Source organism: Emys orbicularis, chromosome 4 (genome assembly GCF_028017835.1).
Source record: "Emys orbicularis isolate rEmyOrb1 chromosome 4, rEmyOrb1.hap1, whole genome shotgun sequence".
Taxonomy (NCBI): Eukaryota; Metazoa; Chordata; order Testudines; family Emydidae; genus Emys; species Emys orbicularis.
The window spans coordinates 157,368,551-157,390,195 of record NC_088686.1 but is presented as its reverse complement, the minus strand read 5'-3'; the positions used below and the strand labels follow the sequence as shown (position 1 = coordinate 157,390,195).

At 62.3% G+C, this 21,645-nt stretch overlaps 1 protein-coding gene and 1 pseudogene across 1 annotated transcript; one reads left to right on the top strand and one right to left on the bottom strand.

Moving 5' to 3' along the window:
- LOC135877976 (RING finger protein 112-like) overlaps positions 1-21,645 on the bottom strand; it is a 1,138,053-nt pseudogene that overhangs the window by 683,623 nt on the left and 432,785 nt on the right.
- On the top strand, positions 1,798-19,763 carry HSD3B7 (hydroxy-delta-5-steroid dehydrogenase, 3 beta- and steroid delta-isomerase 7). Its single transcript, XM_065404392.1, has 7 exons — positions 1,798-1,901; positions 6,350-6,515; positions 13,967-14,122; positions 14,818-14,926; positions 17,173-17,272; positions 17,556-17,718; positions 18,170-19,763. Exons 1-7 carry the CDS (start codon positions 1,830-1,832, stop codon positions 18,592-18,594), a joined length of 1,191 nt encoding a protein of 396 aa, XP_065260464.1. The 5' UTR covers positions 1,798-1,829; the 3' UTR covers positions 18,595-19,763.

The window sequence follows — 21,645 nt, the reverse complement described above, 5'->3', positions numbered from 1 at the left end:
GGCCTCCATCCAGCCCCAGGCCAGGAGACTGGCTTGCTCAGGGGGGCAGGAATGGGACATGGGGACTTTCCCCTCTAGGGGGCACCAGCTCCAATCCAGCCCCAGGAAGGGGGACTGGCTGGGTGTGGGGGGTGGGGAAAGGGCCAGGGCCCTTTTCCCCCTAGAGGGCGCTGGCTCTGATCTGGCACAAGAGCTCACCCCGATACCTGCCCACGCCCTGCTGGTGGCAGACAGGCACCGGGGCTGGCTGGCGAGCCCAGCGGTTTGCAAGTGAAAGAGGAACCCCGGGGTCTGGTTACCGGCTCCTTGCGTCACCTCCTGCTGGGGAGCAGCGCAGGCCAGTGCGGTAAGAATCCAGCCAGCTCTGCCCTGTGCTGGCACGGAGCTCCTGTGGGGCTGGAGCTGGGGGGCATCGAGGGGGGGGATCCCTGCTGGAACAGGTACTGCCACCAACGAATCGCTGCCTTTTCCCTGCACTGGGAGGGGAATGGGGTCTAGCGGGTTAGAGCAGGGAGGGGCTGGGAGCCAGGACTCCTGGGTTCTTCCTCCCTACACTTAACCCCACTCAGCTCCCCCCACCGCTGTGATTTTATTTTAAATCCAGTAAGTGACACAGCTGGGCTGCTGCCCATTGGCCACAAGGGGGCGCTCGGTGCATTTCTAAGAACCTCTCGGGCAGGTGGGGGAAGGGGGGGGGGCGCAGTGTCCGCTCCCCCCACCGCTGTGATTTTATTTTAAATCCAGTAAGTGACACAGCTGGGCTGCTGCCCATTGGCCACAAGGGGGCGCTCGGTGCATTTCTAAGAACCTCTCGGGCAGGTGGGGGAAGGGGGGGGCGCAGTGTCCCCCCCCCGCCCCAGATCCGGTGAGGTGCTGGGAATAGGGAAGTGGTTCTGCATAGCGGAAAAAGGACCTGTCAGTCACGGGGCTGAAAGAGGTAGTGGTTGGGGGGGGGGACGACGACAGGCGACCCCAGTCTGGAACTTGAATGGGTCCAGTTGCCCCTGCACGTGGGGTTCCTCCCCCCAGCCACGCTCCCCACGCCGCTGGGGTCCCCCCCCCCAGCCTGTGCACCCCACATGAACCCAGAGACTAGAAACATGGGGCATGAGACCTTTCCCCTCCAGGGGGTGGGCTGAGGGAGTGGGGTCTGGGACACAGGGGCCCTGCCCCACTAGGGGGTGTCGGCTCGGTGGGGTGCCCTGGGGGGTGAGGATGGGGGAGCAGATTCTAGGTTCTTGCTGCCCGCCCCCGGACTGAAATCGCTTCGAGGTGGGAGATGCTGGGGCCGCCCAGCGAGCACCTACAGAATCCAGGGAGAAAGGGGAATAGAACCCAGGAGTCCTGTTGCCCGCCCCACGCCTTGCTTTACCCATTAGACCCCACTCCTCTCCCACAGCTGGGGAGAGAACCCAGGAGTCCTGGCTCCCAGCCCCCCCTGCTCTAACCCACTAGGCCCCATTCCCCTCCCAGAGTCGGGGAGAGAACCCAGGAGTCCTGGCTCCCGCCCCCCGCCTTGCTTTACCCATTAGAACCCAGGAGTCCTGGCTCCCCCCCCCCCCCCCCCCAGCTGGGGAGAGAACCGAGGAGTCCTGGCTCCCAGCCCCCCCCCCCCATGCCCCCTCCTCCCCAGCTGGGGAGAGAACCGAGGAGTCCTGGCTCCCAACCGACCCCCGACCCCGCTCCATACCCCCTCCTCTCCCAGGGCTGGGGAGAGAACCCAGGCGTCCGGGGCTGCTGGGCGGGCGCTAGGACCCGTCGGCGGAGGGCGGGGCGGCAGCTGTCAGTACTTACCCCGGCGGCACCATGGAGGGGCGCAGAGCAGGAGGATGTCACAGGAGCAAGGACACAGCAGCGGCCAGCTGGCAACCCCGGAGTCGGGGGAGCCCAGGCCCGATCAGGTACCATCCCCCCTCCCCCCGGCACTGCGGGGCCACCTGCGCACGGGACTCATCGCGCGCCTGCCCGGCTACGTGGCCTGGGGGGGTGCGGGGCTGGGAGTTGCGCACCTGGCTGGGCGCTCCCCGGACTCCTGGGTTCTCTGTTGGGTTCCGGGAAGTGGATCTAGTGGGTTAGAGGGGGGGGGGGGCTGGGAGCCAGGACTCCTGGGTTCTCTCCCTGCCTCGGGTAGGGGAGTGGGGGCTAGTGGTCAGAGCAGGGAGGGGCTAGGAGCCAGGACTCCTGGGTTCTCTCCCCGGCTCTGGGAGGGGAGTGGGGGCTGGTGGGTCAGAGCAGGGGGGGCTGGGAGCCAGGATTCCTGGGTTCTCTCCCCGGCTCTGGGAGGGCAGTGGGGGCTGGTGGTTAGAGCAGGGGGGGCTGGGAGCCAGGACTCCTGGGTTTTCTCCCTGGCTCTGGGAGGGAGAGTGGGGTCTGGTGGGTTGGAGTTGATGGGGGGAGGGGGAGGGACCCAGGACTCCTGGGTTCCATCTCCAGCGGTGGGGGGACGACACACACCAGTTGCTCTGATGTGTAGAAGCTGGAGTAAATTCAGCGTCTGAGAAATTTTCCATTCCCATCGCGGCTCAGTTAACCCCTTCGCGGCCCTTCCCGCTAGCGAGAGCACAGGTGCTTCCCTGCCAGAACCTGCAGCCCCGTCCAGCCCGGGTCAGCCCCAGGGGCCCATCTAGGCCGGTGTCTGGCCCCTGTTCTGGGACTGGGGTTAACGCCGCTCCTGGCTGGGAGCTGAGATTTGCTCTAGGAACTAGGCAGCCTGGCTGACCTCACGTGCTCTGGAGTAATAGCACCTGCTAGTCAGACTGGGCTTGTTTACATGAGACCGGGTCACACGCATGCAGCAGGGCAGCCCTCAGCCGGGGTCAGGCAGCACAGCTTGGGCACCTTCTGGGAGCAGCCAGATGGGCCCAGGGTTCGGAATGGGGGAGCTGGGAGCCAGGACTCCCTGGGTTCTTTCCCCAGAGCTGGGAGGGAAGTGAGGTCTGGTGAGTTTGAGCGAGGGGGAACTAGGAGCCAGGACTCCTGGGTTCTTTCCCCAGCTCTGGGAGGGGAGTGGGGTGGGGTTTGGTGGGTTAGAGCAGGAGGGGCTGGGAGCCAGGACTCCTGGGTTCTATCCCCAGCTCTGGGAGAGGAGTGGGGTTTGGTGGGTTAGAGCAGGAGGGGCTGGGAGCCAGGACTCCTGGGTTCTATCCCCAGCTCTGGGAGGGGAGTGGGGTTTGGTGGGTTAGACCAGGGGGGCTGGGAGCTAGGATTGTGGTTCTCTCCCGGGGTGACCGTGTTATGTGGTGGCAGCATGCCAAGGGCAGAGCTGATTCTAATCTCATGGCCATGCCAGCCCCTTATCTCTGCTTTACCTTGGACGCTCGCCTCTGGAAGGGGGGAGGGGGACCCCAGGAGGGCCCAACATGGGAAAACAGCTACTGTGGGCTGGGAACTAACCAGGATGAGAGCCCTGGCGGTCAGGGCTGGCCCCAATGCCCCAGGGCAGCGCTAGGGGACACGGCAGAGGGATGAGCAGGGGGCGCCCTCCCCTGGCAGTCAGGGCTGGCCCCAATGCCCCAGGGCGGCGCTAGGGGGCACGGCAGAGGGATGAGCAGGGGGCGCCCTCCCCTGGCGGTCAGGGCTGGCCCCAATGCCCCAGGGTGGCACTAGGGGGCACGGCAGAGGGATCAGCAGGGGCGCTCTCCCCTGGCGGTCAGGGCTGGCCCCAATGCCCCAGGGTGGCACTAGGGGGCACGGCAGAGGGATGAGCAGGGGACGCCCTCCCCTGGCGGTCAGGGCTGGCCCCAATGCCCCAGGGTGGCACTAGGGGGCGCTGTGCTGCCGGGAGTTGAGCTCAGGTGCTATTTACCTGTGATTTTTGCCAAGAACAGAGGGCTCACAAGACCGGCTCCGTCTGGTCGTCGTGTGCCCACGTCCGGCTGCCCCGCCCTGGGTAATGAGTCAAGGTTTCCGAAGCAGGGCTGGGAAGCGTCTCGCTCCCCGCCGGAAGGCGGCCGGAGAACCGCCAACACCTGGCCCACCTAGTCTCGGGGGCATCAGCGCAACCTGGCACGGTGCAGCCCCGGCTTTCGGCGGGCGTGCTGTGGGGACGTCCGGCCGGACTGGGCCCATGGAACGAGATGGATCTAACCTCTTCTGTCTCCAGAAGACGGGACACCGGGCTGGGCCCATGGGCCGATCTGGGCCAGTATCCACCCCGTCCGCTCTCAGCTCTGCCAGTGCCCCTCCCTCCCGACCTGTGTGGCCCCCCCAGCTGTGCCGGTGCCCCCCCCATAACCCCGGGGCTTGCAATGAGTTTTGAAGTGCCAGAGGGGGTGGATCCCTCCCTGTCAACCGCCTGAAGTCTGAGTTAGTGTGCGGTGATCCGTGGCCCCCCCCCGGCAATGATTTCCAGCCATTAAATCCAAACAACTCAGTTGGCTGGGTGCCCTGCTGCCAACCGTCAGAGCAGGTGTGCACTCCCCTCCCACCATGTGAGGTTAGTGGGTTAGAGCAGCGGGAGCCCGGACTCCTGGGTTCTATCCCCAGCTCGGGCCGGGCCGGGCAGGGGAGGGGGGTCTAGTGGGTTAGAACAGGTGAGCGGGGAGCCAGGACTCCTGGGTTCTAGTCTTTGTTCTGGGAGGTGAGGTGGAATAGAGGTGGGGCTGGGAGCCAGGAGTCCTGGGTTCTGCCCTCAAAGGGGGAATGGGGTTGGCTGGCATGCAGCATCCAGTCACTTCCCGAGCGCAGACCCTGGCTGGCTGGGCTCCTTGGGGAGTGGGGGGTGGACAATTTCTCCTGCGTCAGGGAAACACGAAACAATCCCAGTCATTTCCCTCTCCTAAGCAGGTTTCCCTCATTTACTGGCCTTCCTGTTGCTGGGAAATCGAGACCGGAACTGAGCTGTGCTTAGGGTGCTGGGCTGGGTGATCCGGACTCCTGGGTTCTCTCCCTGGCTCTGGGAGGGGAGTGGGGTCTAGTGGTTAGAGGCGGGGCTGGGAGTCAGGACTCCTGGGTTCTATCTCTGGCTCTGCCATAGACTCCCTGTGGCCCCTGGTGCAAGTCCTGGGTCTCTCTGAGCCTCAGTTTCCCCAGCTGTGAAAGGGGGAGAATGTTCCTGCCTTTGTCCGGTTAGACTGTGAGCCCTTCGGGGCAGGGACCGGCTCCTGCTGTGGGTCTGGGCAGCGCCTGGCACCATGGGGCCCCGCCGTGTTGTAGCTTTAAGGCGCTAATGCAATATAAAAACTCAACAATAACGCATGCGGCTGAGAGACACCACAGCACGGCCAGCCCTGGCTGGCAGGGGAGAGCGCCCCCTAGTGATCCCTGCTCCCTGCAGCACAGCGCCGCACTGGGGCAGTGGGGCCAGCCCTGGCTGCCAGGGGAGAGCGCCCCCTACTGATCCCTGCTCCCTGCAGCACAGCGCCGCACTGGGGCAGTGGGGCCAGCCCTGGCTGCCAGGGGAGAGCGCCCCCTGCTGATCCCATCCCGCTCCCTGCAGCACAGCGCCCCCTAGCGCCGCATTGGGGCCAGGCCTGACTGCCAGGGAAGAGCGCCCCCTGCTGAGCTCCTGTCCCGCTCCCTGCAGCACAGCGCCCCCTAGTGATGCCCTGGGCACTGAGACCAGCCCTGACTGCCAGGGGAGAGTGCCCCCTACCGAGCCCCCCAGTCCTTACAGCTGCCCCCCGCCCCAAGGTGGCTGCATCTCAGTGCCAGGTGAACCGTCCCCGTTTGGCGTTGTGCGGCTGTTCCCCAGCTGCCCCGCCCCAGAAGTGGCTGCATCTCAGCGTCCCTGTACAGCCAGCATTGCTGTGCAGCTGTTCGCTAGTTGCCCTGCCCCACAGCCGCTTGTCCTCGCCTGTTGTTCATTGTGATGCGGAGAGTGGTTTGGCCAGTTGTAAATTCAAGGGCGGCTTTGCTTCCTGGCGACTGACAAAGGCTCATGAACACACAGGCTTCCTTTGTCTTTCCTTTTGTCAGAGAGGAAATTGCTCTCCAGTCTGCTCAAGGTTCCCACAAGCCACAACCCTGAGGGAGGAACCCAGGCATCCGGGGTAGCAAAGCCGTAAATTGTAGCCCTGGAAGTCGGCACCTGCCACAGAGGGGTCATTCAGTCTGGGCCTGGGTGGGGACATCTGGCCCAGGCCTTTCGGGGGCGGGAGGGCTCGGGATGTGGCAGGGCTGGGACCCAGGAGTCCGGGACCACAGTGCTGGGGGTTCATCTCGAGAGGGCCCCGCATCTCCCAGGGAGCGAGGGGGACGGGAAGCAGGCGTCCAGGGCAGAGAGAAAGGATTGGTATGCAAACCCCCTCTTCACCCCCCCCCCCCCCCGCACACACATGCGCGGCCTGAGCTCCCCCCCGGCGCCCACACCCCTGGCCTAACCCCCAGCCTGTCTCCCTTCTCCCCATAGGGCCTGATGGAGTGGGGCCGGGCCCGGCAGGTCTATCTGGTGACGGGCGGCTGCGGGTTCCTGGGCTCCCATCTGGTGCGGATGCTGGTGGAGCGGTCGCCCAACGTGGCCGAAGTGCGCGTCTTCGATCTGCAGCTGGATCCGGCCCTGCGGCAGCTGGGGACAGGTGAGGCATGCCCTCCTTCCCCCCCCCCCGATTCCCTCCAGTAGGGGGCAGGGCGGCACGCCCCCAGACAGTCACGGGTACCCCGGTCCCTTGGAGGAACCCCGCCAGTAGGCCAGACCCCCAAGGGACCCCCCCTCTGCCTTCAGGGTCGGCCCCGTGGGCTCCCCACCTCCTAGACTGAGCTGTGGGGCTCCAATCCCCCCACCCCGCTTCGCCCCTTGAGCTCTGCCCGGCGAGTCCAACCAGGCTTGGAGCCGGGGTTGTCTCTCTAGATCTACATCAATCTCCACCAGTCCCTTAACGGCTCTCACTGCTCCAGCAGCAGCGTTAACCCTTCTCCTCCCCTCCCCCCCCAGGGCAGCCGTGAAAAGTACAGAGGGAAACTGAGGCAGACGTGGGCTTCTGGAAAAAATTACAAGAAATCCCCCTTCATCCTTCCTCTACCCCTCGGAGGCCGAGCCAAGCAGGGGCGTGTTAACCCGTATTCTGGGGGAGTTCAGACTCGCCCGCGTTATCTGCTAGCCACCTTCAGATCCTCCCAGCTCGGTTTCTTATCCATCGAGCTCAGGGGCCGACACGCAGAGCAGGTTCCCATCCTCCCCGTAGGGCTGCTCCGTTAGATGACGCAGACCGGGTGTCTGGGGGGGGGGGGGGGAGTTTTTAAGGCCCCCCCTCCCCCAGCACCCATCTGCCACCCTGAAACCTTTGGGTGTGAAAGTGGGCTGGGTCCTGCCATGACCCCTTCCCCTCATTGGCGAGGGGGGCAGGGGACCCTCCTTCCCCCCATGGCTCAGCTGGCGTGGGGTGCCCGTCCCCCTAAGCTGTGGGCAAGGGAGGGAGGGACCCCTTGAGCAGCGTAGGTCTGTCCCTGGGGCTTTGCTGGCCAGGGGCGCAGTGCGCTCCCCGACATTGGCAGGTCCCCTCGGGAGCTGTGTGCATGCAAGGACCCCATTGCCCTCACCCCCAGGGCAGAGTCCTCTCCACCCTCCCACCCCGGGGGGGGGCTGTGATTGGTTAAGGGAACCCACCGGGGGCCGTGTCGCGCTCTGAGCAGGTGTCTCTGTGACCAGCCACCGCCTCTCGGCTGCTTTCACCTTCCCTGGGGCTTCTCCCACTACCCGGCCAGGGTGAGCCTGCCTGCGTCTCCCCCCACGCCCCGCCGGGGGCTCAGACCCCACTGGGCTCGGCCGTCCCGCCGGGAGCTGGCTCCCCGGGTCACAGCCGTGAGCTGCAGGCACGCCCGCATGACTCACGTCTCCCATGCGGAGCTGTCTGGGGCTCGGTCCAGCTCACGTGCCGGCCTCGCTGACGGCGGCCTGAGGCTCCTCTGAGCTAGAGGCGAAGCCGCGGGAGGAACCGTCCGTTCCCTGCTAGTTCAGCTGTTTCCACTTTCAGTGACGCCTCCACTCGGAGCCGTGGTTTGAGCTCGCGGCCGCGGGGCCTGACTTGTGCCTCGAAGTGCCGCTGTCCTTCCCGAGGAGGGCGTCCAAGCTGGGGAATCCCCCCCCCCGTCCCGAGCCGTCCCGTGTCTGCCCAGGGATCTGAGCCATCAGTGGGGCAAATAACTCGGCACCTGGGCCCTTATCCCGGGTCCCTCGGCCCTGCAGTGTTTGAGGGGGTTGGAACATCGAATCACAGGACTGGAAGGGACCTCGCGAGGTCGTCTAGTCCCATCCCCTGCCCTCATGGGACTAAGTATTATCTAGACCAGCCCTGACAGGGGTTTGTCCAACCTGCTCTTAAAAATCTCCAATGATGGAGATTCCACAACCTCCCTGGGCAATTTATTCCAGTGCCTAACCTCCCTGAGTTTTTCCTAATGTCCAACCTAAACCTCCCTTGCTGCAGTTTAAGCCCATTGCTTCTTGTTCTATCCTTAGAGGTTAACGAGAACAATTCTTCTCCTTCCTCCTTGTAACAACCTTTTACATACTTGAAACCGGTTCTCATGTCCCCTCTCAGTCTTCTCTTCTCCAGACTAAACAAACCCAGTTTTTTCGATCTTCTCTCACAGCTCATGTTTTCTAGACCTTGAATAATTTTTGTTGCTCTTCTCTGGACTTTCTCCAATTTGTCCACATCCTTCCTGAAATGTGGCACCCAGAACTGGACACAATACTCCAGTTGAGGCCTAATCAGCGCGGAGTAGAGCAGAAGAATGACTTCTCCTGTCTTGCTCACATCACTCCTGTTAATACATCCCAGAACGATGTTTGCTTTTTTTGCAACAGCGTTACACTGTTGACTCATATTTAACTTGTGATCCACTATGACCCCTAGATCCCTTTCCGCAGTTCTCCTTCCTTGGCAGTCATTTCCCATTTTGCACGTGTGCAACTGATTGTTCCTTCCTAAGTGGAGTACTTTGCATTTGTCCTGATTGAATTTCATCCCATTGACTTCGGACCCTTTCTCTAGTTTGTCCAGAGCATTTTGAATTTTAATCCTATCCTCCAAAGCACTTGCAACCCCTCCCAGCTTGGTATCATCCGCAAACTTTATAAGTGTTCTCTCTATGCCATTATCAAGCCAGGTTTCCCTCCATCCCAGAATCTCTCCACCCCCTGGAGGTCTCCCCATTGACCATTGATCCTACTGGGGACCACAGGAGTCTGAGTCCAGGGGAGTCCAACAGGAGATGGTGCCTGCGGTGGGATCCTGTCTGTCACCACCTCCCTGCCCCCAAGGGGTCTGGCTGGGCGATAGCTTTCCTCCCAGAGTTTGCTCTCTGGGCCCTCCCCGGCTGGGCGGCGGATGAGAGATCGCCTCCGTCCCAGGGAAACCTGATTTCATTGCGCACCTGTGCCTTGTTTTCCTAGAAACGTTGCACCTCCCCACGAGATGCGTTGCAGGAGGTCTGCCCAGGTGGGCTGTCACCCCTGGTTTGGATTGACTCGAAGCCCACTTGTGGGGTGCCCACGTGTGACCCCCGACCTGGCCCACTCCCCTTCAGCTTACTCTCTGCAAACTCGTCTGCCAACCGGCCCTTGCTAGGCGGCTCCCCCGGCTTCCTGTCCAGCCACGTTTTACGCTCGTGGGGACGGCTCTCCGAGAGTCGCTCCAACCCGGACGGATTAAACGAAGCCTCCAGCGGCGTGAGCTCTGCACCGGCCCCCACTTGTGGAGATATTCTCCTGCCAGGACGGGGTGTGTGCGTCACACCCTGAGTCCTCTGAACACCCCGAGGCCTTTTCCTATAAGGGGTGAATTCAGACAGCAGCAGTGGGGCCATTGGGATCTTCCCCGGCTGGCTGCTGTTCTCGCTCTGGGACCGAGGAGGGGGTGCGAGGGAGGGGCCGGGCCGCAAGGCCGACCGGGTTCAAGGGGCAGGACTTCTCGCCGGCCGTGAGGTTGGCATCTCTGCCCCCCCAACCCCCGTAAACTGGGGCAATGATTTGGTATCTTGGCTTCCTGCGGAATGGGCATCCCAGGGCCTTTCCCCAGTTACCCCTCTTTGGGACCTCTTGCACCTTCCCTTCTCCAGATCCTGGAGCTCCCAGCACTCACCCCTCGCTCCCTGTCCGGGCGAGAGCGGGGCTTAGGCACCATTCTCCTGTCGTTTCCTTTGACTTCGTTTTTACTGCCCGCAAGTCACTTGCCAAATGCTCCTGGTGCATTGTGGATCCCACCACTGCCACCACCTGTCCCGGAGACACAGGACCGGTGTTACGCCCTGTAAGTGGGCCGGACCCCCGAGGGGTCCCACTCTTCCTTCAGAGGCAGCCCTGCAGCCTCCCCGCCTCTGAGTGTCTGGGCTCCAGCCCCCCTGCTTCGCCCCTCGAGCCCTGCCCGGCGAGTCCAACTTTATCCTCTGCCGGTCCTGGCTCAGGCCTCATTCTCCAGGCAGGGCCAGGCTGAGTTCACCGCCCCCCCCCCCCAATCCGCCTGAGCTTCCCGCTGTTGAGAATCCTTGGAGCTGAGGTTGTCTCTCCGGACCCTTGTTGATCTGGGTCAGTTTCAATCCCTCCCGTAGTGCCTCCGAGACAGCCAGGCGTCCTCCCCCTCCCCACCCCTCTCCTGTGCTGTTCCACCAGCAGCGTTAACCCTTTTGTCCCCCCCACCCTGGGCAGCCATGCAAAGTACAGAGGAAAACTGAGGCACGCATCGGGGGTGGGGGTGGGGGTGTCATACAAATATTATAGACCATTCCCCCTTTGTCTCCCACCCACATGGCCCCGATTCCCTCCAGCGGGGGGAAGTGCGTGTGGACACACAGACACACACACGCTGAAGGAAGTAACGTTTTGTCATCCCAGCCCCAGCTCCTATCTGAGGGCTTGGCATGCAGACGTGATCTCAGAGTGTGTGTGTGTGTGGGGGGGGGGGCACAGCCCCGGTGGGAGGGATCAGAGGGGCCGTATCTCTAGCTGCTGCCTCTGTGGTTCAACCCAGGACAATGGGTGTTTGTGTCTGTGTTTTGTGTGCGCGAAGTCACGTACTGCGTATGTGTGCGCGTCAGTTACTCATCAGTGCCGGTATGAACCTAGGAGTCCTGACTCCCAGCCCCAGAGTGCTCATCACTAGTCCCCAGGACTCCTGGGTTCTCTCCCAGCTCTGGGAGGGGAGCGAGGTCTAGTGGTTAGAGCAGGAGGGGCTGGGAGCCAGGACTCCTGGGTTCTCTCCCAGCTCCGGGAGGGGAGTGGGGGCTAGTGGTTAGAGCAGGAGGGGCTGGGAGCCAGGACTCCTGGGTTCTCTCCCAGCTCTGGGAGAGGAGTGGGGTCTAGTGGTTAGAGCAGGAGGGGCTGGGAGCCAGGACTCCTGGGTTCTCTCCCAGCTCTGGGAGAGGAGTGGGGTCTAGTGGTTAGAGCAGGAGGGGCTGGGAGATAAGACTCCTGGGTTCTCTCCCAGCTCCGGGAGGGGAGTGGGGGCTAGTGGTTAGAGCAGGAGGGGCTGGGAGCCAGGACTCCTGGGTTCTCTCCCAGCTCTGGGAGGGGAGAGGGTCTAGTGGTTACAGTAGGGAGGGGCTGGGAGCCAGGCCTCCTGGGTTCTCTCCCAGCTCTGGGAGGGGAGTGGGGGCTAGTGGTTAGAGCAGGAGGGGCTGGGAGCCAGGACTCCTGGGTTCTCTCCCAGCTCTGTGAGGGGAGTGGGGGCTTGTGGTTAGAGCAGGAGGGGCTGGGAGCCAGGACTCCTGGGTTCTCTCCCAGCTCTGTGAGGGGAGTGGGGGCTTGTGGTTAGCGCATGTGGAATGAGAGTCTATTTGGTTTCCAGCAGCACCCACGCTGTGTGGGCAGCTCTTGCCTGGTGCCTGACCCATCTGAGAGCTGCTCCCGCACAGGAACGGCTCCCAGACGCTGTCAGGGAGCTGGAGGCAGGAGCAGAATTGAAGAGATCCTGAGCTGGCTGGGCCCCAACATTTATGTCTTGGGCCAGGCCCTGGATTTGTTCATCTTGGCAACAGCCCAGCATAACCCAGCCGTGGCCTTTAACTGGAATTCTGTGCCCGCCATTCCCTGTCCAAAGAGATAGAGCTGGTAGGGGAGCACCAGCAGAAATAGGGGTGCAGACCAGGGCTGGGCTGGCAGGGGGCTGCGGGTTGGGAGTGAGGGGCACCGGCAGAGCTGGGGGGGGCAGGGCTGGGCTAGCAGGGGCTGCGGGTCGGGAGTGAGGGGCACCGGCAGAGCTGGGGGGGGCAGGGCTGGGCTAGCAGGGGCTGCGGGTCGGGAGTGAGGGGCACCGGCAGAGCTGGGGGGGGCAGGGCTGGGCTAGCAGGGGCTGCAGGTCGGGAGTGAGGGACACGGGCAGAGCTGGGGGGGGCAGGGCTGGGCTGGCAGGGGCTGCAGGTCCGGAGTGAGGGGCACCGGCAGAGCGGGGGGGGGGGGCAGGGCTGGGCTGGCAGGGGGCTGCGGGTCGGGAGTGAGGGGCACCGGCAGAGCGGGGGGCGGGGGGGGCAGGGCTGGGCTGGCAGGGGCTGCGGGTCGGGAGTGAGGGGCACCGGCAGAGCGGGGGGGGGGGGGCAGGGCTGGGCTGGCAGGGGGCTGCGGGTCGGGAGTGAGGGGCACCGGCAGAGCGGGGGGCGGGGGGGGCAGGGCTGGGCTGGCAGGGGCTGCGGGTCGGGAGTGAGGGGCACCGGCAGAGCGGGGGGGGGGGGGGCAGGGCTGGGCTGGCAGGGGCTACGGGTCGGGAGTGAGGGGCACCGGCAGAGCTATTTATTAGGAAACTTTCATTGGAAGAAACTGGCTTTCAAAGCTGCTTTGCTCCATGGGATAAATTAATCACTGCTCCGGTTCTAGATGCCTGGAGAGTTTCCACTGGATTCCTGACTGGAGCCAATTAAACAGGGAATCCGAGTTTTTCTGCGAAAAGATAGTTGAGAAATCACCTTTCATCTGGGCCTCGGATCCACCCCCCAAGCCCCCTGAGCCAGCCAGTCCCCACCCTGGGGCCAGATCGGAGCCAGCGCCCCCTAGAGGGGAAAGGCCCTGTGCCCCATTCCCTGCCCCCCTGAGCCAGCCAGTCCCCACCCTGGGGCCAGATCGGAGCCAGCGCCCCCTAGAGGGGAAAGGCCCTGTGCCCCATTCCCTGGCCCCCTGAGCCAGCCAGTCCCCACCCTGGGGCCAGATCGGAGCCAGCGCCCCCTAGAGGGGAAAGGCCCTGTGCCCCATTCCCTGCCCCCCTGAGCCAGCCAGTCCTCACCCTGGGCCGGGATGGGAGCTGGCGCCCCCTAGCGGGGAAAGGGCCCGTGTCCCATTTCCCAAAACTCCCGTGTGCGTGATATCCTCTCTGCTGGAGGACGTGCCACTGTCTGTTTCCATCTGGTGGTTTCTATCGGACAATGTGGTGTGGTCCGGAGGAACAGCTCCTTCCCGTGAAGGCCGAGGAAGCAGCTGGAAGGCCGGGAGGGAGAGACACGCACGGGTCAAGGGGGGGCCAGACAGGAATGTGGGGCGGGGCTGGCACTGGGTGGGAGCCAGGTGACACCCCGCCCAGCTGGCAGGAAAGAGGATCGGTGACAGTCAAGATACCAGTAAAAGAAGTGACCCCACTCTGCTCCCAGAGCCGAGAGAGAACCCAGGCGTCCTGGCTCCCAGCCCCCCCTGCTCTAACCACTAGACCCCACTCCACTCCCAGAGCCGGGAGAGAACCCAGGCATCCTGGCTCCCAGCCCCCCCGCTCTAATCACTAGACCCCACTCCTCTCCCAGAGCCAGGGAGAGAACCCAGGAGTCCTGGCTTCCAGCCCCCCCACTGGTCTAACCACTAGACCCCACTCCCCTTCCAGAGCCAGGGAGAGAACCCAGGCGTCCTGGCTCCCAGCCCCCCTGCTCTAACCACTAGACCCCACTCCCCTCCCAGAGCCGGGAGAGAACCTAGGCATCCTGGCTCCCAGCCCCCCCGCTCTAATCACTAGACCCCACTCCCCTCCCAGAGCCGGGGATAGAACCCAGGAGTCCTGGCTCCAACCCCCCGCTCCACTTCAAGCCCTCTCACCGGGGCTCTGTATCTCTGTTTCAGACAAGGTGAAGGTGACCCTGATCTTGGGGGACATCAGTAGCCCCACGGACGTTGGGGCTGCCGTGAAGGGGGCGGACGTGGTGATCCACGCAGCCAGCTTGGTGGACGTGTGGGGCAGGGTCCCGCCCGAGAAGATCACGGAGGTGAACGTTCACGGTACGGGAAGTGGCTGGGGCTGGGGCAGCGCACGTCGCTAGGGGGGCGCTTGGCTGCAGGGAGCTCGGCCGGGGGCGCTCTCCCCGGGCAGCCAGCGTTCCTGCCTTGCTCCCGATAGCGCCCCCTGCTAGCTGTGGAGTAGCCGGGAACACCCTCCCCCCAACAGCCAACACCCCCTTCAGGCTGAGCCTGGGACTGCAACCCTGAATGTCTCCTCTCCGTTCCTGCTCCTCCGAGCGATCTCTGCTGCTCTTGGCTCGGGCCGTCTGTCCCCCTTCCAGGTTTCCGCTGGAAAAGCCCTGAGCTTCGGAAAATCCCTCCCATGCAGCCAAGGGCCTGAAGAGGGAAGCGGCTGCAGCTGATGCCTCTGCCAGCTGTTTACCAAACACAAGTCACGCTACCGGGTGGGTGAGTGAATCCGGGGGGACCCACTAGGCATGTCCGGGCTCCCACACGAGCCTGATCCACCTCTTCTGAGTAACAGCCAATGATTCCAGAGCTGGAGAGTTTAGGTGCAGAAGGGAAACTGAGGTACAGAGCTAGGGTAGAGTCCTGGCTCCCAGCCCCCACTCCCCGGCTGCTCCGGCACCTGGGGCAGGGGTTGGGTTGCGGAGGAGAAGGCTCTCCCGCCAGACAGAGTTGGGGGTGCTCAGATACCTGATTGACCCCTTGTTTTCCTCTCCCCCCACCTCCAGGGACCAAGAACGTGATTGACGCCTGCATCGAGCATGGGACCCAGTATCTGATCTACACCAGCAGCATGGAGGTTGTGGGCCCCAACACCAAGGGGGATCCCTTCTACAGGTACCCAGGCGCCTGGCTTCCCCTGCTCTAACCACTGGACCCTGCTCCCCTCCCACAGCCAGGGAGAGAACCCAGGAGTCCTGGCTCCCAGCCCCCCTGCTCTAACCACTGGACCCCGCTCCCCTCCCACAGCCAGGGAGAGAACCCAGGAGTCCTGGCTCCCAGCCCCCCTGCTCTAACCCACTAGACTCCACTCCCCTCTCAGAGCTAGGGAGAGAACCCAGGCGTCCTAGGAGTTAAAGGCCCTCATCCTTAGGAAGGAACAATCAGTTGCACACGTGCAAAACGGGAAATGACTGCCTAGGAAGGAGAACTGCAGAAAGGGATCTGGGGGTCAGAGTGGATCACAAGCTAAATATGAGTCAACAGTGTAACGCTGTTGCAAAAAAGCAAACATCCTTCTGGGCTGTATTAGTAGGAGTGTTGTAAGCAAGACACGAGAAGTCATTCTTCTGCTCTACTCCGCGCTGATTAGACCTCAACTGGAGTATTGTGTCCAGTTCTGGGCGCCACATTTCAGGAAAGATGTGGACAAATTGGAGAAAGTCCAGAGAAGATGAAGAAAAATGATTCAAGGTCTAGAAACCATGAGCTGTAAGGGAAGATTGAAAGAATTGGGTTTGTTTAGTTTAGAGAAGAGAAGACTGAGAGGGGACATGAGAACAGTTTTCAAGTACATAAAAGGTTGTTACAAGGAGGAGGGAGAAGAATTGTTGTTCTTAACCTCTGATGATAGGACAAGAAGCAATGGGCTTAAATTGCAGCAAGGGAGGTTTAGGTTGGACATTAGGAAAAACTTCTTAACTGTCAGGGTGGTTAAGCACTGGAATAAATTGCCCAGGGAGGTTGTGGAATCTCCATCATCAGAGATTTTTAAGAGCAGGTTGGACAAACCCCTGTCAGGGATGGTCTAGATCAGCGGTTCTCAAACCTTAACAACCCGCAAACCCCCTTTCACGAAAATATCAACTCTTGCGAACCCCCTCCTAAAAATGAATCTTTCCAGGGATTTTCTCCCTTACCTGAGCATAAATGATAGAAGCAGTGAGCTTGGAAATAATGTGGTACGCGGATTACACACTATTTGTGATTACAGTATTATTGATCATTCCATTATTAATGTTCTCACATTATGAAAACGGCAACACTCTTCCCAGATTTCACTTCGGTAGCGCCTATCACTTCGATTAAGCCGCCTCCGTGTTTTATCAGGGAGTATCAGATGCAAAACAGCAGGAAGGTATTTAAGAAGCCAGCTCAATGAAAGGGTTCCTCCCACAAGCATTCGGGTCCTGAGCAGTCCAAGAAAACTTCACCCGACTATAACGAAGCTTAAACTTGTTCTGCCAGGAAGTCGTGGTCACGGGGCTCGGGCTGCCGCCCCCGTGCCCGCCGTTACCGAATTGTTTCTCAGAACCTCCTGATACATTTCGAGAACCCCGAAGGGTTCCTGAACCCCGATTTGGGAACCACTGGTCTAGCTAATCCTTAATCCTGGCATGAGTGCGGGGCCCTGGACTAGACGACCTTTCGAGGTCTCTTCCAGTTCTGTGACTCTAGGATTCCACGACTCCCCACCCCTCCCTGCCTGCGGTCTCTGGCTCCCACCCAGCCTCAGTTGTTTCCAGCCCCACCCAGGGCTTCCCTCAGGGTTCCCACCCCAGCCCCATGGCAACCACCACATGAAACAAACACACTGCAGGCAGCGGGCACGTTGAGCTGTGACGCCCTTCACTGCTGTCCCGGACGCCTGGGTCCCATTCCCCATCTTTGTCTCCCTGCCCCCCCCTCCCCCCCTGCTACCCGGGCTACGTCTCTCTGCCAGCCCGGATGCCTGGGTCCTGTTTCCATACCCTGAAGCTTTTCAGGCGGCAAGCAGCTGTGCTTTTGTTTTTGTTGCTTGCACACACCTCCAGCATGGCCCCTCCAGATGTGGGTGGCTGGGGACAGCAGGTTCCATCCAGCGCTGGCTGGGGGTTGTTCCAATATCCCTCCATTGTTTGGAGCCGGCTGGGGAGTTCCGGGGGGGCGGGGAATACCGGAGGGGGAGAGGCTGGGGAGGTGGCCAGAGCCCAGAGCAAGAGGGGTGGTGGGGGTGGTGGGATCGCAGAATGGCTTAAGGGGAGGGGGGCGGGGACTGCCAGAGCTCAGAGCAGAGGGATGGTGGGGGCGGTGGGATCCTGGAAAGGGGAAAGGCAGGAAGGAAGTGGCACTGCCCCTGAGCGCCTGTGTCTCGCCCGTTGCAGGGGGAATGAGGACTCGGCCTACGATGCCCAGCACGAGCAGCCATACCCCCTGAGCAAGGCGCAGGCCGAGCGCATGGTCATCGAGGCCAATGGGACGCCTGTAAGTAGCCCCCTGGCACAGCCCCTGGGATGAGGGAGAGCACCCCGGTGGAGCTCTGCATTCCCTGCCCCACAACCCCACGGGAGGGAGGAAATGGGACCCAGGCATCCGGGATAAGCCCACTAAGGACTCTGCAGCCATTGGGGCGGGGGAGGGGAAGAGAGATTGTGATCGGGAATGGGACCCAGGCGTCTGGGACGGCATCACACAGAGCACCGAGCCTCCGGGGAGTGAGGGGATGGGACCCAGGCATCTGGGCACTCACCCCCCTGTCTGCCCACAGCTGGGGGGTGGCCGGTGGCTGGTGACCTGCGCCCTGCGCCCCACGGGGATCTATGGGGAGAAACACCCGCTAATGAAGGAATTCTACGAGAAGGGGCTGCAGACGGGACGGAGGCTGCTCCGGGCCATTCCCGTCAGCACCGAGCACGGCCGGGTCTACGTGGGTGAGTGACAGCCCGGTGCCCCTCACTCCCGACCCGCAGGCCCCTGCTAGCCTAGCCCAGCCCAGCCCCCCTGCCCAGCCCTGCCGGTGCCCCTCACTCCCGACCCGCAGCCCCTGCTAGCCCAGATCCCCCCCCCCCAGCTCTGCTAATACTCCTTGGTGGGGGGTGAGGGGTGTGTGGTTTGTGCATGTGGACGCAGGGAGACTTGGAAAATGGCGGGATTGTGTGTGTGTAACACTGCCCCCTGCTGGAGAGGATTGGGGTGGTGTGTGTGTCTGAGCGATGTCGCCATCTAGTGGCTGCAGCTCACACGCGGGATTGAATTCCTGGACAAATGAGGGGAGATTGATCTTTGGGGGGGGGGGGGCGGGCGGAGGTGAGCTCAGCACTGCCCCCTCCTAGGGCGGATCAGGGCTGGGTGTTTGACACCCCCCCTTTGTCTTCCCTGCAGGCAACGTGGCCTGGATGCACGTGCTGGTGGCGCGGCAGATGCAGGATGCCCCAGCGGCCATCGGGGGCCAGGTCTACTTCTGCTACGATGCCTCCCCCTACAAGAGCTACGAGGACTTTAACATGGAGATCCTGGCCTCCTGCGGCTTCCGCCTCCTGGGCTCCCAGCCCGTCGTGCCCCATTGGCTCCTGCGCTGCCTGGCCCTGGCCAACAACCTCCTCCGGCGGCTTCTCCGGCCTTTCTTCTCCTACGCCCCCCTGCTCAACCCCTACACCCTGGCCGTGGCCAGCACCACCTTCACGGTGCAGACGGACAAGGCCCAGCGCCACTTCGGCTACCAGCCCCTCTACACCTGGGAGGAGAGCCGAGCCCGCACTGTGGCCTGGATCCAGGAGGTCGACGCCCAGAGAGAGGCGGGGAAGTAGAGCCGGTGGAGTCAGATAGTAGTGGGGGGACTGAGCAGCTGGGCCTTGGTTCCAGCCTGCATGTTTCTTTGCAATGAATCCAGCTCCAGAGAGCGGGATCCAGATCCAGGTGTTGTTCCAACCCGCCAGTGCCAGGGGATGTGGGAATCCGGATCCGGTTTTGCTCCATCCCGTGGCTGTCAGAGCAGGGGATGGGGGAATCCGGATCGGGGTTTTGCTCTGATCCTACCTACATCCTTCCAGTGAATCTGGCTCCATGGAGATGGATTCCGGATCCGGGTTTTGCTGCCAGCCTGTGCCCCTCAGTGCAGAGGCATTGGCCAGTCCAGGCCTTGTCTCATCCCAGCACACCGCGGACCCGGTTTCCTTGGGATCCAGATCCATGTTCCACTCCCGGAATCCAGGTTTTGCTCCCCCCCCCCCGTGCATTCCTGCAGACCATCCCGCTCTGATTGCAAAGGGATCCAGATCTGGATTTTGTTACCACCCTGGTGCTTTGGTCCAGATCCCCAGTGCACTTCTGGGGAGGAACCAGCTCTACCCTAAAGGGATCATCATAGATCATCAGACTATCAGGGTTGGAAGGGACCTCAGGAGGTCATCTAGTCCAACCCCCTGCTCAAAGCAGGACCAATCCCCAGACAGATTTTTGCCCCAAATCCCTAAATGGCCCTCTCAAGGATTGAACTCACAACCCTGGGTTTAACAGGCCAATGCTCAAACCACTGAGCTATCCCTCCCCCCAGGATCTGGGCCTGGAGTCTCCCCCCAGCCCCATGTTATCGCAGAGGTGGGTCAGACAGCTGGACCCGGATCCTACTCAAGAAATCTGGCTCCTGGACTCCATTCTCCACGGAGATCCTGCTCCGGGATTTCTTTCCAACCTCTGTATTAGCCACCAGCCTGGTCTCCATTCTCCATGGAGGCCAACCCGCATATTAGACCTCTTGGATTGGAGTCCATTCCCCATTGGACTCCAGCTCCAGGCTTCCTTCAGCGCGTGAATACCTCTGGTCTAAGCATTAATTTTCTCAATAATTATTATTATTATTATTATTATTTTATTATGACTAATTATAAGAAGAGGCCTAAAGCCCACAGCACATTCCACACAGACGTGCCAAGCAAAGTCTGGTAACTTATGTATTCATTAAACTGTTAAAGGATCATTGATAATGGATAAAAGATTATTTTTTGTAGGGTCGGAAGGGGACTGGCTGGCTCACAGGGGCGGGGAAAGGGACATGGGGCCTGTCCCCTCTAAGGGGCGCCGGCTCCCATCCCACGACAGGGGACTGGCTGGGTCAGGGGGTGGAGAAGGGGACAGGGACTTTCCCCCTTGAGAGCCAGACGCTGGCCCTGGCTGTGGTGCAGGGACTGGGCCCCGGCCAATCCCTCCCCGTCCCATGTGGCAGCCAAACAAGCCTGGGTGTAATTATCTCCGGCTGCCAGCCCCGGCCCCCTGCAACATGAAACCCGCCTCCCCCGCCCACCCGGCGCAGCGTGGGCATGGCCAAAGGGCACCGGGTTTGTTTGCACAGCTTTGACTTTTTGGTCCAAATCTCTTCCAGCCTCCGCTCTGCCCTGCTAGTCCAGCCCTGCTCCCCCCCCTGCTCTGCCGGTGCCCCTCACTCCTGACCCGCAGCCCCTGCTAGCCCAGCCCTGGGCTCCCCCCCAGCTCCGTTGGTGCCCCTCACTCCCGACCCGCAGCCCCCTGCTTGCCCAGCCCCCCCCCCCAGCTCTGCCGGTGCCCCTCACTCCCGACCCGCAGCCCCCTGCTAGCCCAGCCCTGCCCCCCCCGCAGCTCTGCCGGTGCCCCTCACTCCCGACCCACAGCCCCTGCTAGCCCAGCCCTGGGCTCCCCCCCAGCTCCATTGGTGCCCCTCACTCCCAACCCGCAGCCCCTGCCCCCCCCAGCCCTGCCCCCCCCAGCTCTGCCGGTGCCCCTCACTCCCGACCCGCGGCCCCCTGCTGTCCCACTGCTGGGCTCCCTCCCCCTCTATTGCTGACCCTCAGTTTTACCCTGTAGCCCCACGGCTATTCAGAGCAGTGAATGATGTAAGCCCCTGACGTTAGCAGCCTGGGCTAAACTTCAGAGCTTAAAATGCTGGGAGCCAGGACTCCTGGGCTTTATCCCTGACTCTGGGAGGGGAGTGGGGGCTGGTGGATTAGAGCGGTAGGGGGTGGGGCTGGGAGCCAGGACTCCTGGTTCTGAGCTGAGGCGCTGGCGGGGGGCTCTGACTCCCCACGTGTCTCTATTTGGTCTCTCATCCCCCCTGCTACGCTGTGCGGCTCTGTGAGCAATGGGAGAGTCAGTGCGTACTGAACATGCCACTGCATCCCGGGCCGGAGGCGAAGGCAGGGGCTGTGGAAATCCCTCAGTCGCCTTCCAGAGACCTGAGTGTTCCGGTGCAGTAAAAGGTCACAGATGCTGTGTATAAATTTACCACAGGGAGGGGTCAGGACTCCTGGGTTCTCTCCCCAGCTCTGGAGGGGAGTGGGGTCTAGTGGTTAGAGCGGAGGGGTCTGGGAGCCCGGACTCCTGGGTTCTCTCCCTGGCTCTGGGAGGGGAGTGGGGTCTAGTGGTTAGAGCAGGGGGGCTGGGAGCCAGGACTCCTGGGTTCTCTCCCGGCTCTGGGAGGGGAGTGGGGTCTAGTGGTTAGAGCAGGGGGGCTGGGAGCCAGGACTCCTGGGTTCTCTCCCCAGCTCTGAGAGGGGAGTGGGGGCTAGTGGGTTAGAGCGGGCGGGCTGGGCTCATTCCCTGGTGCAGGGACTTGTGGGTCTCACCCGAGCGCCGTACTGGGCCGTGCTATGTCCCCGCAGTGAGATAATCCCCTGGCCCAGGGTGGTTTAAATATTGAAAGATGGGGATTAGTCGCCTTCCGTGACAGAGCTGAGGTGGGAACAGGGAGGGAGAACATCTGCCAGCCTCCTGGCGGGAACATCTGGATGGGGGCAGCACCCTGGGTGGTGGGAGGAGAAGCCAGCGTGCGCACCCCCATCCCATCCCCACCCCCCCGACAGTGACAAGCAGTGAGAGCTAGTCCCTGC